Here is a 14,985-nt window from a genome sequence, read left to right as displayed (position 1 = left end):
CGGCGCCCGCGACACCACGCTCCTCCCTAGGACTTCCGGCTGGGGAGGCAAGCGAGGACCGTTCCACCTCCAGTCAGCGCGCGGAGCGCCGTGAGGACTGCGCCTGCGCACAGCTCCGGGGCGTGGCCTGGCGGACGTGGGGGCGGGGCCTAGCGGACGTCGTGGAGCGGGCTGGAAAAGTTGGCGCTGGAGTCAGAATTGGAGTAGCTGTCGGGGCGGCGGGGCGCTCCGACCGCGGACTAGAGGCAGCCCCCCCGGCGGACGGGCACGCTGCTTCCAGGTGAGAGCTGCGGGACTCGCCGCAGCTGGGCCCAGCTCGCGGCTGGGCGGGGACGCGGCCCCAGGGCGGTGCCGGCCGTCTGGACGGATGGGTGGGGCCCGCGGAGCCCGCGGTGGCCGGGGTGGGGGTCGCCCTCGTGCCCGCGTCCCCGCGGCGGACGAGCGGTTCGGGGCGGGCGCTGTGCGGAGGGGAGGCCGCCGTCCCCGGGACGCCAGCGGGAACGCGGGGCGCAGGGATGGAGCCGCCGGCGGCGCCCCGCGTGCCCGGCCCGGCGCCGCGCCCCTGGGGTCGGGGTGCGCATCCTCACACCGCCGACGCCGCGCGCGGGGCCGCGACCCCAGCCTGGCGACCTTGGGCCCGAGTCTCTCCCGACCTGGGGACGCCGCCGTCCTGCGACGGCCTTGCGCCCGGGGGTGAGGACTAGCGGCCCCGAGCGCCTGGGGCTGGGCGCGACGCCCCGCGTAGCACGGCCGGAGTTGCCAAGTGGGGTGTCAGCGCCCCGAGAGTCGCCCGGCCCCGCCGGGAGGGCGGTGGTGGTAAGCAGACAATAGCGGGTTCGCGGTCCCCTGCGCACCCCGGGGGCGAAGGTGGCTTTCCAGCCGAGAAGCCGGGGATGAGCCGCGGTTGCCATGGGATTGCCGCGCGTGAGCCCGGAGCCGGGGACGCGTGGAGCCGGGGGGCCGCGCGTGAGCCCGGAGCCGGGGACGCGTGGAGCCGGGGGGCCGCGCGTGAGCCCGGAGCCGGGGACGCGTGGAGCCGGGGGGCCGCGCGTGAGCCCGGAGCCGGGGACGCGTGGAGCCGGGGGGCCGCGTGGAGCCGGGGACGCGTGGAGCCGGGGGGCCGCGCGTGAGCCCGGAGCCGGGGACGTGTGGGGCGGGGGTGAACCCGCGATCGGCGCGGGCCACGGAGGACCGAGCCGGCCCAGGGGGAGAACTTGGCCTCAGCCTCCACCCGAGGGGAGCGCTGGAGGGGTGCGGGGAGTGGTCTCCGATTGGTGCTTGGAGGAAGCCGCGTGCCTCTTCTCCGGTGACGAGTGGCGGCGGGCGGGGAGGGAGACCCCTTCTTCACAGAACACCTGCAGCGGTTTACGGATGTCTTTTGGGCCTGAAATCCGGGCCTGGACCCGGCCACTGGGCTGCCTTTGCACAAGGCTGGCGCTCTCCCGCCCGAGCCACTGCCAGCTTTTCTGAGTCGTTTGCTGGAGATAAGTGTCTCACCGGCTTTCCTGCCCTGGCTGGCTTGGAACCGCCGCGATCCGCCGCAATGCTCAGATCTCAGCCTCCTGCAGTAACTAGGATGACCGTCATAAGCCACCCGCGTCCGGCGTGGGTTTTAAAGACACTTGTACCAAACAGCTCGGCACACGGGCAGTTTTTCGAGGTTGAGGATCCCTTGCTTTCATTAGATGCTAAAAACAACAGTTGTGTGTGGTCTCTTGACTTCAGTCTAGTGACCCAGCTGCAAGCCCAGAGCGGGGGTTTGTCCCTGCAGACTGTGAATCCCGGGTTTGATGGATGTGCCTGTTGACCATGTCTGGTTTCTGCCAATCACGTCACTTCCTGAGTGGAAGAGGAGGCGAAGGGGAGGAAGAGGTGGCCCCACCTGAACCCTGCCGGTGGTGGGACATCTAAGCGACTTTCTCCAGCCTGGGCCTCATTTTTATGCATGTGTAATTTAGAAATAAGAATGATTTGCTTGAAAACATGCACCAACATAGCACTAGATAGCAAAAACTTACTAAACGCCTTTTCCTTTAAGCCCCCAGATTGACATGAAAATCGTCTTAAGGAGTTAGTTCTCTACCTTGTGGGCCACAGTAATGTTTTCTAGAAACAGAAATCCGATTATAACTTTGACTGCTTTTCAAAAACCTCTAGATTGTTCCTGTTAAACTCTAATCAGCCAAAGGTCCCCATGATCTACCTTACACAGTCCTCAGAAAGGGCTCCTGGGGAGCCTGATGCTGTCTCCTCTCTCCCTGCAGTGTTTCATGGGGTTTCCTGACCAGGCTGGCTTTGAACCCCGATCCTCATCTCAGCCTTCTGAGTAGCATTACAGGCATGAGCCACCGTGCCCAGCCAGTCACCCCCTTTTATCCAGGCCCAACTCTCCCTCCTTAGAGGCTGTTTTTATTGTAAAATACTCCCCTTTCACCCATCACTTTTCCATCTCTCCCATAGCTTGCATTAGCTTCCCCTGTAGGAGTGGTGGTTTCCTGCTGGGTTCTCCACCCAGGGATTTTGCTTTGTAGCTGCAAGCTCACTGGCAACTAAGCAGTTAGGGAATGAGTCACATTTTCTGTTACCCTACAAAGGAGGCAAAAGCTTAGAAAGAGATGATTGAGGCAGTTTAGAAAGTTGTGGGTTAGTGGCCCTTGTGGTGGCTCACACAGCTCCTTGGGAGGCAGAGACTGGGAGGATTGAAGCTCAAGGCCTGCCCAGGCAAAAAGCTCATGAAACCCCCATCTTAACAAAAGCATAATGGCCCATACCTGTCATCTCAGCTACACAGTTAGTAATGAATAGGAGGATTGTGGTCCTGGGCGACTGAAGCATACGAAAGAAATGCTATTTGAAAAACCATGAAAGCAAAAAAGTATGGGTCAAGTGGCTAGCAAGTACGGGGGAAAAAAAGGGGGAGGATGGAGAGGAAGAAGAAAGAAAGAAAATGAGCAAGCAAGCAGCTTGGGTTCTGGATCAGAAATGATGGGGTTTGTAGATGCAAAAAGAAGTTTGGAGGTGGTTTGAGGGCCCCAATTTACCCAGTCCTTTTCCTTCACCAGGGACACAGCTCCTCTGGGAAGAACCGACCAGGTCTGTGTGAAGCCTCGGTGTGTTCTGTCTGCGGTGCGCACGTTTCCTGTTCCCGCTGGACAGATCCAGTGTTGGTAGAAGCATGTCAGGTTGTCTTATCTGTAAACTCACAGCCCCATCCATAAAATGGCAGATCATGAGAGCTCCTGGCCTGAGGCCTGCGGCCCTTGGCCGGCTTTGTAGCAAGCCTGTACACACACCTTGAGGCTGTGACCGTGTCTCAGCTGCTGGAGGAGGCGTTGAGGCCGTGAAGGTGGATGATTTGCCATCTCCTAGGAGTGGGCACGGACAAATCTGTGTGAGGCATTATCCTATAAATAATGTCCGCCCTGAAAGTTACTTCAGGAAACATACATTTCCCAGGGCTGTGAGCGCCTTCTGCCCTCAGCTCTCCTGAAGATGGATGTGAACCTGAGTAAATGCATGTGTCACTCTTTTTTCAGTGTATAAGGCTTCACACTTGCTAGGCAGGTGCTCTACCATTTGAACCATGCCCCCAACACCCTTTGCTTATAGTTGGCTGTTCAGATATTGTCTTGCCTACATAGTCTTCTTCCCAGCTATCTGGGATTACAAGTGTGTACCACCATGCCCAGCCTTAGTACACTAGGTATTTTGGTGAAATCTTGAATTTACTGAAGAGGTCCTTGAATTTCTTGATAAGAGGTGACATTGTTATTTAAGAGGAAGTGCCTTTCACAGGTCCACAAGTGTGAGCGCTCGGCTGTGTTGCTTTTCTTGTGACTGATGTTTGTTCTTGCAGGATATCCAGGATCACGCTATGGTGAATCATGTTTCGGAAAGGCAAGAAGCGGCACAGTAGCAGCAGTTCACAGAGCAGTGAAATCAGTACGAAGAGCAAGGTAAGGACTGGCGCCTGGAGTCACACAGCATGCCGACGCTCTCCTGCCTGGCTGGCCGGGACCCAGGGCAGCAGGACCCACCCCACCTCCACCCTGCGTCCCCTCAGCTGTTTCCCGCACTTCACATACACTTTGTGTCTGGTTTATTTTTATTCACTTTTTGGAGATTTTCTGGGGAACTACATGGGAGCAAACCTGTGAATCCTGACTTAAAATGTAGTTAAATAATGGAAACTGTAAGCATTTGGAGCTCAATCCCGCTGGGTTCAACCTTATTTACTGCACAGTGAGATACTTTGAATGTTATTTAGTATATTGGCAGATTTCATTCATTTTCATACAAAAGAAACATTTTCAATCAAGTTTTCAAAGAATATTATTTGTAAGGAAATTAAACACATTGATACTGTGGCACTGGTAGCTCACATCTTAGAAATCCGAGGATCAAGGTTCAGAGTCAACCTGGACAAGAAAGTCCATGAGACTCTCATCTCCAGTTAACCAGCAAAAGACTGCAGTGGCGCTGTGGCTCAAGTGGTAGAGCGCTAGCCTTGAACCCAGAAGCTCAGGGACAGCGCCCAGACCCTGAGTTCAAGCCCTAGGACTGCACAAAAAAAAACAGCAAAAACAAACACATTCACACACCATTGAGAATAAAGTTCTATCTATGAAACGAACTATTTCCATCTGTGATTGGCTTACTGGAAAGATTAGGTGGGGCGATGGAAGGGGTAGTACTGATCAGGATGCATTATACTGGGGCCGGTCAGGTGGCTCAGTGGTAGAGTGCTTGCCTTGCATGCATGAGGCCCTGAGTTCGATTCCTCAGCACCACATAAGCAGAAAAGGCCAGATGTAGCGCTGTGGCTCAAGTGGTAGAGTGCTAGCCTTGAGCTGAAGAGCTGAGGGACAGCGCCCAGGCCCAGAGTTCAAGCCCCATGACTGGCAAAAAAAAAAAAGCAAAAACAAAAAACAGATGCATTGTACTTATAAACTGATTGAAACCCCTTGTAATATTCCTTAAATTAAAAAATTGGCCTACCAGTTTTGTTGGGAAGTTCATACTGGTGATGAACCTCTGGCCTGCTCTGGTTACTCTGTTCCTGCTGTGGACCAGACACTAGTGGGACAACCACCGAAGCCTGGGTTCGGAACGAGGAGAATGTGAGGGCTGAGGCATCTCGAGGTAGCGGCCGCACAGGGCGTTCTCCCCGCCGGGGTGCTGTGGGAATGTGACAGGGGCAAGATGCAGGGTGTCACGAAGGACACAGGAAGCCTCTGGCTGGGACTAAGTGTCGCTGTTGCAGCATCCTCTGATGTGCACGGGAGGAGCAGCTGGGGGCCTGTGGGGCTGAAGTTTGCTGTAGAATGTCTTTGGAACAGTCTGTTACAGTCCGTCTGCCAGAACAGGCAAGCTGACCGTGTGTGTCTGCTCAGGGGTCCTTTGCTTCAGAGAAGATCGTGTTCTGACTGTGTGTGGTGTTTGTTGTTGCAGTCTGTGGATTCTAGCCTCGGAGGTCTGTCCCGATCCAGCACGGTCGCCAGCCTCGACACTGACTCCACCAAAAGTTCAGGTAGGGGAAGGGCGTGGGTTGTTACTGATTAAAGCCCTGTGCTGATGCTCATGGAGTTCAACTGCATAGCGCGGTGAGTTTTCCTGAGCATGCCCTCTCCCTCTCCCGCTTCTGAAAGACATTAGAAGGGAACGGGAATTGGATGGACGTGGGCTGAGGGGTGGGCTGCGGTGGTTGCTGCTGGCCTCGGGCACAAGGGTAAACTGCGCTGAGTGCGTCTGAGAGACAAATGGTTAAAAACATCGTGTGACAATAAGAGGTTTCAAAATATTTAGCTTTTTAAGAAATCAGGTAGCAGAGAGCAAGTAGGTTGGACTTAGGCTGTTTCCAGGAGAACCATGTTGGTGACAGGCTGTCTGGACATACATGAGTTCAAGACCAGGGGAGCATGGGGAGTTGGGGAGCAGTTGAGAGACCCTTGCGGTTATGCAGCTGCCCCAAATGACTCCTTAGAAATCCTCACCCAACTCCATAGATAGCTAGAGACTAATTGGAAATAAACTATACTCATCATATCTAAAATAGACCACGGTCATAGTCTGTGAAAGAGAATGGGTCACTTAAAGCCCATTATGCTTACATCCAGATGCCCTCTCCAAGTATTCAAAGGGTTGGCATTATGTTATTACATAACGAACCTAAGTCTCAATCTAAACCTAAACTGACTGCCCAGAATTACCTTAGTTATGGTAGATGTCCTTGAAAATCCTTCGTGGTTAGTTGTATTGGCTGGATTTTATAGCACACATTCAGCCTGTCATCTGTTGCATTAAAGGACCCTGCCTGGCATTACCCCATCTACACTGAGAAAAAGAAAAAAAATAAAAAGGTCTTTCTGAGTCCATGATAGAGACAAAGCAGATGTCTCAATCAAAGTTAACCTGGTGAAGAGGAAAAAAAAAATAAGCTGTCATTATAATGCACTATAAACGTACCCATCATTATTTAATTGACTTTTCCCTCTGTTCATTATTCTGAATAAAGGTTAATATTAGTTTATACCTATTAGTGAGACCTTTATGAACCTCATATTCTATGAGTCAGAGAAGGTTAATGGAATTGCACGGAAAGATTCTGTATCTTGGTGTGGATGTGGCTCAAGTAGTTGACTGCCTGCCTAGTGGGCACAAATTCAAAACCCAAAGAAACAAAAAAGCCACATTGTGCCTTAAAACTCTGTCCTAAGAGGTTGTATTGTAGTAAAGTCTGAGTCCATTTTTAACACACAAAAGAATTTAGGCTACCTTGCAAAGCAGGGACTGAAGTGAAGGCTGGGCAAATGCGCTACTACAGGGCTACATCCTGAGCCCCAAGCAAGTGCTCTACCACAGGGCTACGTCATTAGCCCCAAGCAAGTGTTTCTTTTGAAGTCTATTACAACTCTCCTCTTACCTGTAGGTCAAAGCAACAATAACTCTGATACCTGTGCAGAATTTCGAATAAAGTATGTTGGAGCCATTGAGAAACTGAAACCCTCTGAGGGCAAAAGTCTCGAAGGACCACTAGACCTGATAAATTATATAGATGTTGCTCAGGTAAGAAAAGACTCCATCCAAAGCCTCTTAAGAAATGAAACATGGTCTTTTGGGTCTTCTGGGTTGGACTACTGTTGTGCTGAAGGCTCAGTCTGTGCCAGGTTTCCTGGAGATTGAGCTGCATAGGAATGGCTTCTTCATTCACTCAGACCTTCTATGGGCTAACTAACTGTTGGTGACCTCTTATTCTTTAGGTTTTTCCTTAAATCATCCTGGCAAACTTTACTGATGCTCCACTGAACTAGTTTTACTAATTCAAAGACTGGTGCTGATGGCTCACATCTGTAATACTAGCTACTCAGGAGGCTGAGATCTGAGGATCAGTTAGAAGCTGGCCCTGGGCAGGAAAGTCTGAAACTCTTATCCCCAATTAACCACCAGAAAATTGGAAGTGGAGGTGTGGCCCAAATAGCACCGCATGAGCAAAATGGCTCAGTGACAGCACCTAGGCTGACTTCAAGCCCCAGGACCAGGACAAAATTTTTTCTAAATAAAGGCAGTATGCAGGCAAATGAATATAAATCAAAGCTGTGTGGTACATAAAATATTATAGTGGAACAGAAGACATGGTTTATCTTACATTGTAGAGATGAGAATGTTATGGCTCACATCTTCATGGAAGGAAAGGAAGTTATTTAGTCTGTGTGAAGGAAATCAGTGAATCTAGTTTACCGTTTAGCAAATTAGTAGGGACTGATCCAATCATCCCCACAGTTCAAGCAACAGAAAGTCATCCCCATGAGCCCCGTGCGGCCCCCCCCCCCCCCCCCGCCCTAAGCACTGCCAAGGTGGCTGGCTGTCCTGGCAGCCTTGTTCCTCCTCTGTGGCTGCGAGCAGATCACCTGTGAGAGGCAGATCACCGTGTGAGTTTTGCTTTCAGTTAAAGAGTTGTTTTGTTGACCAACAGTAGTACCACCTTTATCCCATGTTTCAGAATTGCTGTAAACCTATGGAGAGAAATGATTTGGCAAGAGGTTACTGTAACCCGGTGAGGCTCCCAAAGCTCCTTGGACATCATCTATTTATTGTCACTTAATATCCCATGAAAACATTACAGCATGGAACACCTGCAGACCGCCAGCAGCCTCTCATCTATTTTACAGAAGACAAATTAGGTAGCATTCCAAGCCAAGAGCCGAGACCAGATCCACAGCGAGGGAAGGCGGCGGCATCGCCCTCTGCCGCTGCTGTGACGGTGCCTGTGAGCCGAGTAGCCACCTGCCGCCGTCCCCACAGCCCACGGCATGTCCACCTGATTTGGACAGGAAGTGACAGAAAAATGGCTCCTGCAACCCAGCTTCCTGGTTATTCCATGCCCTGGCGCGGGTAGATTTTGAGTAATTAAAAATCTAAACAAAAAAAAGACTTTTTGTCTAATAATATTTGTCTAACATAAATATCTGGACCTCTTCAGGATCTGTAAGAAGTATTTGTTTAGAATTAGGGTTTCCCACACACCAGCACATAGGGATAGAACAATACAGGAAGACTGATCTGTATTTTTCCCTTCATTTGTTAGTTGTAAAAAATTTTAAATAGGAAATTTAAAAAATAGAAAATATTCCTTCTGCTTCTCTGGGGAGAATTCTTGCTGGGCTAAGGTATAGCCCACATGCTCTAGTGCGTGTGGGATTGAGATACGAACGATGACCCATCAAACTTAAGACTGACCACCTCATTCTAATGTATGTCGTGTGATTTATTTTTAAAGCAAGATGGAAAGTTGCCTTTTGTTCCTCTGGAAGAAGAATTCATCATGGGAGTTTCCAAGTATGGTATAAAAGTGTCAACATCAGACCAATATGTAAGTAGTAACATGCATTAAGGAAAATGTTTTAGGAAATGGGGAATTCAGGCTCCCTGATAGCTAGGTCTGTTTTCAAAGTGGTTGTCTGGCAGCTGCTCGAATTTCTTAGGACATACCGGGGCTTCCTTTTGTGTCTGTGTACACCCAGCCTGTCTCCAGTTCCCAGTGCATCCTGTGTGCTCTAGGGTATCCTGTGTGCACACGGCCCCCATCCCGGGCTCTCAGTGCATCTTCACATCAAGCAAAAGTAGCAGTTTTCCTGGACGCCAGGCAGAGATGGAGATAGTTTAGATCCTGTTTCTGTCGTCTTTCTGGCGTTTAAAAGATGGCATGACCCCAAAACAAAATTGGCCCCCACTCAACTTGCTGAAGTGTCTCGTGTACATGTACGTTTCTGCCAGATTCCCGCACAGGCTGTTTGAAGTCACATAATACAACTGCATGGGGAAATATGTGTTGTGGAAACTGAGATGCAGCCTGAGTGGGGCCTTCTCCCTTCTGCAGGACGTCCTGCACAGGCATGCCCTGTACCTAATCATCCGGATGGTGTGCTACGATGATGGCCTGGGCGCCGGCAAATGCCTGCTTGCTCTGAAGACCACCGATGCAAGCAACCAAGAGTACAGCCTGTGGGTTTATCAGTGCAGCAGCCTGGTGAGGTTTTACCTTATTTACTTGGTTCCTTGCTCACCAATGGAAGTGGAAATTTGTCCCCTTTTCAAGGGCTAAGCAAATGCTCCTTAGGTGCCTAACACCTGGCCTCAAAATGGATGGGCACATGGGGTGGAGCCCACAGGCTCACAGCAAGCTATGAAGCCCTGGGGTTGGGCTGAGGTAAACACAAAGAAGATAAGGCAGTGTCCGCCGTGGCCAGGGACTCCCTTCATCCTTGGCTTGTCCTCTGCCGCAGGCCTCAGTATACCTTCCAGGGAGCTCCCAGACAGGGCAGCTGTTAGAATCTAGGTTGGTGAGGGAGATGTCACGAGGGCTGGAGACAGACGAAACTCTGCTCTCGCTGGGTCTTTTTACATCATGCAGGAACAAGCTCAGGCCATCTGCAGGATGCTCTCCACGGCTTTCGACTCCGTGCTAACCTCTGAGAAGTCCTGAACTCTGCGTCCAGGGGAAAACAACTTCATCGAAGGCCAGCTAATTTATATGTCACCTGCTCTCTGTCTGGCTGCTGAACTGCTATGGGAGTAGGAAGTGATATTCTAATTCCATGTTCTGAAATCTTCATCGTGTTTTACATTAAAATGTGTCAGATTAGACAGCAAACTTTCAATAAACGGCGCACTTTCCAGGATGAGAGGAAACTACAAACACACTTATTATGGAAGCAAGTGCCATAGGCATTCACTGAATAGAACATCGAGGACAGAAGCCTCCCATGTGACCTCTACTGACAATGTCATTGGCTTGGAACTGAGGGCAGGCAGGTTTGGACTGGAGACCCCAGTTTCTGCCACTTGGAACTGTGATGCTGTCCCTTAAGATACTACAAAATACCTTTTCAGAATTGTGTTGTCAGTGTAACATGCCAGTGTGGCTGGGCGCTGGTGGCTCACGTCTATAATCCTAGCTACTCAGGAAGCTGAGATCTGAGGATCACTGTTCAAAGCCAGCACACTGGGAAAGTCTATGAGATTCTTATCTCCAATTAACCACTAGAAAACTAGAAGTGGTGCTGTGGCTCAAAGTGGTAGAGCGCTAGCCTTGATCAGAAGAGCTTAGGAATAGCGCTCAGGCACTGAGTTCAACCCCCACCACTGACACGACAAAACAACACAGTGTTTATGTTAGAGATAAGATCACTGCTCATGCTTAAAGTATTTGAAGGATCCAATGGCTAGTATGCTAGTGTACTTTTTTATTTTTGGCAAAAAGGGACTGTAATATCTTATACTTAAAGGATAAAAAATAAAAACAAAACTATGCCCATTTAAAAGTACTTTATTTTTTTTCCAGTCAAATGACTAGTTAACAAGAGTAAGCTTATTAAACATGCTCTAATTATAAATCACTGCATTAAGGACAATGAAAATAAGAATCAATTTAGGTTATACAATATATACAGTTGCGCTGCGATATACCAAAGTGATCAGGTGAATGAACTGAATATCGTACATCTCAAAATAGCATTCTAGGCTGCAGCCTGTTCTCCACCCTCAACCCGTCGCGCAGGGGCACAGACCGAACTGCTCTGCACACCCTCTTCTGAGTTGTCATCCCTCCAGAACCCAGCAGCTGAAGGTCAGGAAATGTAAACCTTAAATATAAATAGATATCTACAATGTTTTTCTTTCTCTCAGTGGCTTTTTTTTTCCTTTCAATTTGCAAAGAACAAATAACTAGGAAAGGATATTAGCAGGAAGTTAACATTAACAGGGTTTCTCTTCTGGCAAGAGTACTATTAATGACTGCACAATAGCACCACCCAATTGTAGACTGGAAAAATATTTCCTAGGTATTTATGTACCAGTGAACCTGATAAGTTAGTTGGGACTGACGTTCAAATGTGGTTGTGAACCAACTCGATCAAGATGATAAGAACCGGATGCAGGTAGGGGGCTGTTACGATAGACTGGAGAAGTACTGTGCAAAATACATCTTCACACTCCTAAATCTATGAGAAATGGACTAAAGGAAGGGTTCAACCAAGAAATTACATAGTGAAAACACATGTAGTGCTTTAAAAAAAAAAAAAGACTAAGTATAAATCTAACACATGGGAATTGCTGGAAAGCAAAATCAATTGTTAGACATCATAAAACATTCCAGTTTGTTTTGTCATCCATTATCATGGCAGACAAAAATACAATGCTGTAAGAAAAAACCCCAAACTCCACACTTAACAGGAGTTGCACAATAAAGATGAGCTGCTTCAGTCACTACCGTCGTGGTGAGCGCAGTGACAGCATTGTTGCCTTGCTTTCCAAGCCTGTGCTAAAACTGATTCCTTACTTTTGCTCAAAATCCAAGTGGGCATCACATGCCTATTCTGAAAAGAGTGCCAACATTTCCAATATTAACTACTATGAATCTTATGCTCACAATGACTAAATAGTTCATTAAACTAATGAGTTCATTTTATCACGGACGGCCTAGTTCCCACCCCTTCCCCGAGTAGCATAAGTTTAAGTGATAAGGCCGGGATGTTTAGGGGTATAGCATTACTGAGGAGCTGCAGAGTTCTGAATACAGATTTCTTGAATACAAACAGATGGACACTGAGTTTCAAGACGGTGTGACTACCATTCCTGTGGGCATGTGATATAAGTACTAGACACTAAGCTGAACGAATGTCTGCGGGAGCTAGCAAGGGAAGGCGGCGGTGCACGCACCGGGAGCAGCAGGAAATGTGCCACCGCATCCTGGCCTGGCCACAGTCCTCTACTGCTGCTCACCGCTCTAGATGACAGGGAGTTGGGGAAGGCAGACTCTGAAACACCTGAAGCATATGAACCCTAGAACTGTTTTGCAATCCATCATCCTTAGTTTTTTTTTAACCAAATTCAGGAAATGCAGTTTGCTACAATGTCTCGGGAGGAATGAATGATTGCCATATGCTGCAGTAAGTCACTGTTTGGTTAGGGCTGATTTTTTTTCACAACAGGTTACACACATGCAGGAGGTCATGAAGCTGCACCTCACAGGGTAGGGCTAGAAAGTACAAGGCGAATGTGTAAGTTTGCAAGTTGCTTTAAACAGACACTGAGTGGGTTTCGCGGGAATACGGGTCTTTAAAGGTGAACTGATGGCATCTGATGAAGGCAGCTGGGCGGGAGGAGGCAGGGCGCTGTGAAGCCGCAGTTTACTCGCTGTCAAAGAGCTGCCCTAAAGACCACTACCTCCAGAATCAGGCTAAGGAAAGCAGGAAGTGATTCCATTTTTCTTCATTTAGTTTTAGTTCTAGCAAGATCTTGGTTGTGTAGTTCAAAAAAAAAAAAAAAAACTTCAGTTCACCTTTAAAGAAATTCAGCTTTTTCTAATAAAAGTGTAGCAATGTTTCATGAAAACTACAAATTATAGAAACAATTCACTTATATATAAAAACTACCTTTGAGTTTTTAAAACAGAACAGTGGTGTGGTGTGAAAAGAACGGGGCTTGCGTACAGTCCAATCCGTGGAACTGGTTATCTGGGAGAGTTTTGGTACCAATAACGGAACAGGGACATAATGGCTAAAGAAAGGCTCTTTGTTCAGTAGCGATTCAGTCAGCAATAAAGTGCACAAACGATACCGGAAACGCTCCTCTGCGACCCGGGTCCCCATCGATGTGGCCGATCTGAAAGGAACAAGTGCTGGTGGTTAGAAAAATTACACATTTGAAACGAAGGCCATTTCTGAATTAAAGGAGACTTGCACCAGGAGTTCTTTTGCCAAACAACAGCTAGGTAAAACAACCAGGCCATTCCTTCCTTCTTGCTCTCTGGTGTTTGCCAAACTACACGATGCACGAGGAGGCGAAGAGAGCCCAGCACACCTGCTCCTCTGCTGCCTGGTGGCGGGGGTTGGAGTTGGGGAGAGGGGAGGTCACAGTAGCAAAAGCCCCAGGAGCTATGACTCCTACAAGTCAGTGCTAGGTAAGACTGCTGGAGAAGGGAAAGCTGGCCCACGGACGCTTGCATCGGCAGGAAGGACGATGAACCAGCCGTGCCAACAGCTCTGCAGCCACATCCCAAGAATGAAACACAGTGGGAGTTTTGCTGGGAACAGAGGTTACACAGGGCCCAAACTACTTGTGCCTATCAAAGCCAAGTTGGCTCGGAGTCTCCCTAATTTCTCTCCCCCATCCCCCAGTTCCATGAGAGGCACCTAAGCTCCCTCTGTGGAGCAAGGCTAACTGTCCAGTAGGTGGCAGACTCGGCAGAGTGCTCAGTCCTGCGCTGACTCTTCCGCGCTTTCCATGTCATCTCACCACTGCACTGTGAGCAACCAAGTCCCACAGTTCCCGGCCCGTGAGTGCTGAGGCTCAACAGCTAGGACCCCCAGGGGGAGGGGGAGGAGGAAGCAGGTGCCTGTGCTGCTCCCGTGGACAGAGCAGGCCCTAGCTCATTCAGGACCAAACTGGGTGGGTTTTGCCTACCCCCGGAGGCCAGATCTCTTTAGATTCCTTGCCGCGCTCATGCGGCAGTGAGGTCTTTACCTAGAAACTCAAGGCCTCAGAATGCCAGGGTCTCACTTGAGATCCTCCAGTGTACTCTGGAAACAGCAGCCTGGGAGACTTGCCCAACAAAATAGGGAGGGGCTGCCCAGGGGTGCAGAGGTGTGGGTCCTGCTGAGGACAGGGCAGCCAGGGGCCTGAGGCCTCACGGCCACCCCAAAACTGGACTGTTCATGCTGAGCCTCATCAGTGTCTGGGAGTTCCAGGCGGGCAGGTGCAGCTCAGCCCTGAGCCCCTTCCAGACCCCAATCTGACTCACCCACCACTCCTGGTCCTCCTCCCCGTCCACCACGATCACATCTCCCTCAGAGAAGGTCAGCTCGTCCGGGTTGTCAGCCACACAGTTGTAGAGTGCTTTCACCCGCTTGGGCTTTGACTTGGTCTGCGTCAGGGAGAGTAAAGGCTAGTGTGGCCGGAGGCTGGAACCAGGACAGACAATGGCCTCCTGCTTCCGCTTGAGCCCAGGACCCCGGGGAGGGGAGCCCACAGGGGTTGTTGCAGCTCTGGTGCCAAGGAAATTACAGGGAGACCCCGGCTGGGGGAGGGCCAAGGAGCAGCTGGAAGTGGAGCAGCTGGAAGTGGAGCAGCTGGAAGTGGAGCAGCTGGAAGTGGAGCAGCTGGAGCCTGGCACTTGTGGGGGTCCAAGTCACAGCAGCGCCAGCACCCGACGCCCAGTCCACCCTCTCCAGGGAAAGAAGGCAGATCGGCTGCCTTCAAGCTTTCTGGGTAGACAGAGCAAGGGACAGGAAAGCCTTATCCACTTACCGCCTGGGACTTCCTGGGCATGGGTGCGGGGGGCTGCAGAGCCATGGCATTGGACAGAGGACCCGGAGCTTCTGTTCCAGAGAGATCCACCGTGTTAGGGCCAAAACGAAGCCTTACAAGACACCCCATCAGTCGTAACCACAAGAGGTAAACTGACTACCAGGGCCCGAGGGTCATGTC

At 50.3% G+C, this 14,985-nt stretch overlaps 2 protein-coding genes across 7 annotated transcripts in view; one reads left to right on the top strand and one right to left on the bottom strand.

Moving 5' to 3' along the window:
* The first annotated feature begins 125 nt into the window (after positions 1-125).
* Itgb1bp1 (integrin subunit beta 1 binding protein 1) lies at positions 126-10,493 on the top strand. Of its 5 annotated transcripts, none has more exons than XM_042680749.1 (8): positions 126-280; positions 3,063-3,126; positions 3,857-3,956; positions 5,452-5,530; positions 6,929-7,065; positions 8,777-8,869; positions 9,377-9,526; positions 9,911-10,493. In XM_042680749.1, exons 3-8 carry the CDS (start codon positions 3,885-3,887, stop codon positions 9,980-9,982), a joined length of 603 nt encoding a protein of 200 aa, XP_042536683.1. In that variant the 5' UTR covers positions 126-280; positions 3,063-3,126; positions 3,857-3,884; the 3' UTR covers positions 9,983-10,493. The 5 variants fall into 5 exon arrangements, with proteins under 5 accessions (XP_042536683.1, XP_042536682.1, XP_042536681.1 ...); XM_042680748.1 differs by having other exon boundaries at positions 3,063-3,163; XM_042680747.1 differs by having other exon boundaries at positions 127-280; positions 3,063-3,093.
* A 317-nt stretch (positions 10,494-10,810) lies between these two features.
* Positions 10,811-14,985, bottom strand: part of Asap2 (ArfGAP with SH3 domain, ankyrin repeat and PH domain 2) — a 154,625-nt gene continuing 150,450 nt past the window's right edge. For both annotated transcript variants that reach the window (XM_042680742.1, XM_042680743.1), the window contains 3 exons: positions 14,806-14,876; positions 14,300-14,422; positions 10,811-13,161 (listed from right to left, as the gene is read on the bottom strand). In XM_042680742.1, coding sequence (XP_042536676.1) covers positions 13,087-13,161; positions 14,300-14,422; positions 14,806-14,876 — 269 coding nt within the window. In that variant the 3' untranslated portion in view covers positions 10,811-13,086. The remainder of the gene's footprint in view (positions 13,162-14,299; positions 14,423-14,805; positions 14,877-14,985) is intronic.

The sequence above is a fragment of the Dipodomys spectabilis genome, unplaced genomic scaffold, assembly GCF_019054845.1.
Source record: "Dipodomys spectabilis isolate Male_0828 unplaced genomic scaffold, ASM1905484v1 ptg000066l, whole genome shotgun sequence".
Taxonomy (NCBI): Eukaryota; Metazoa; Chordata; class Mammalia; order Rodentia; family Heteromyidae; genus Dipodomys; species Dipodomys spectabilis.
The sequence above is the reverse complement of the archived record's forward strand: the minus strand, read 5'-3'. Positions and strand labels throughout refer to the sequence as shown.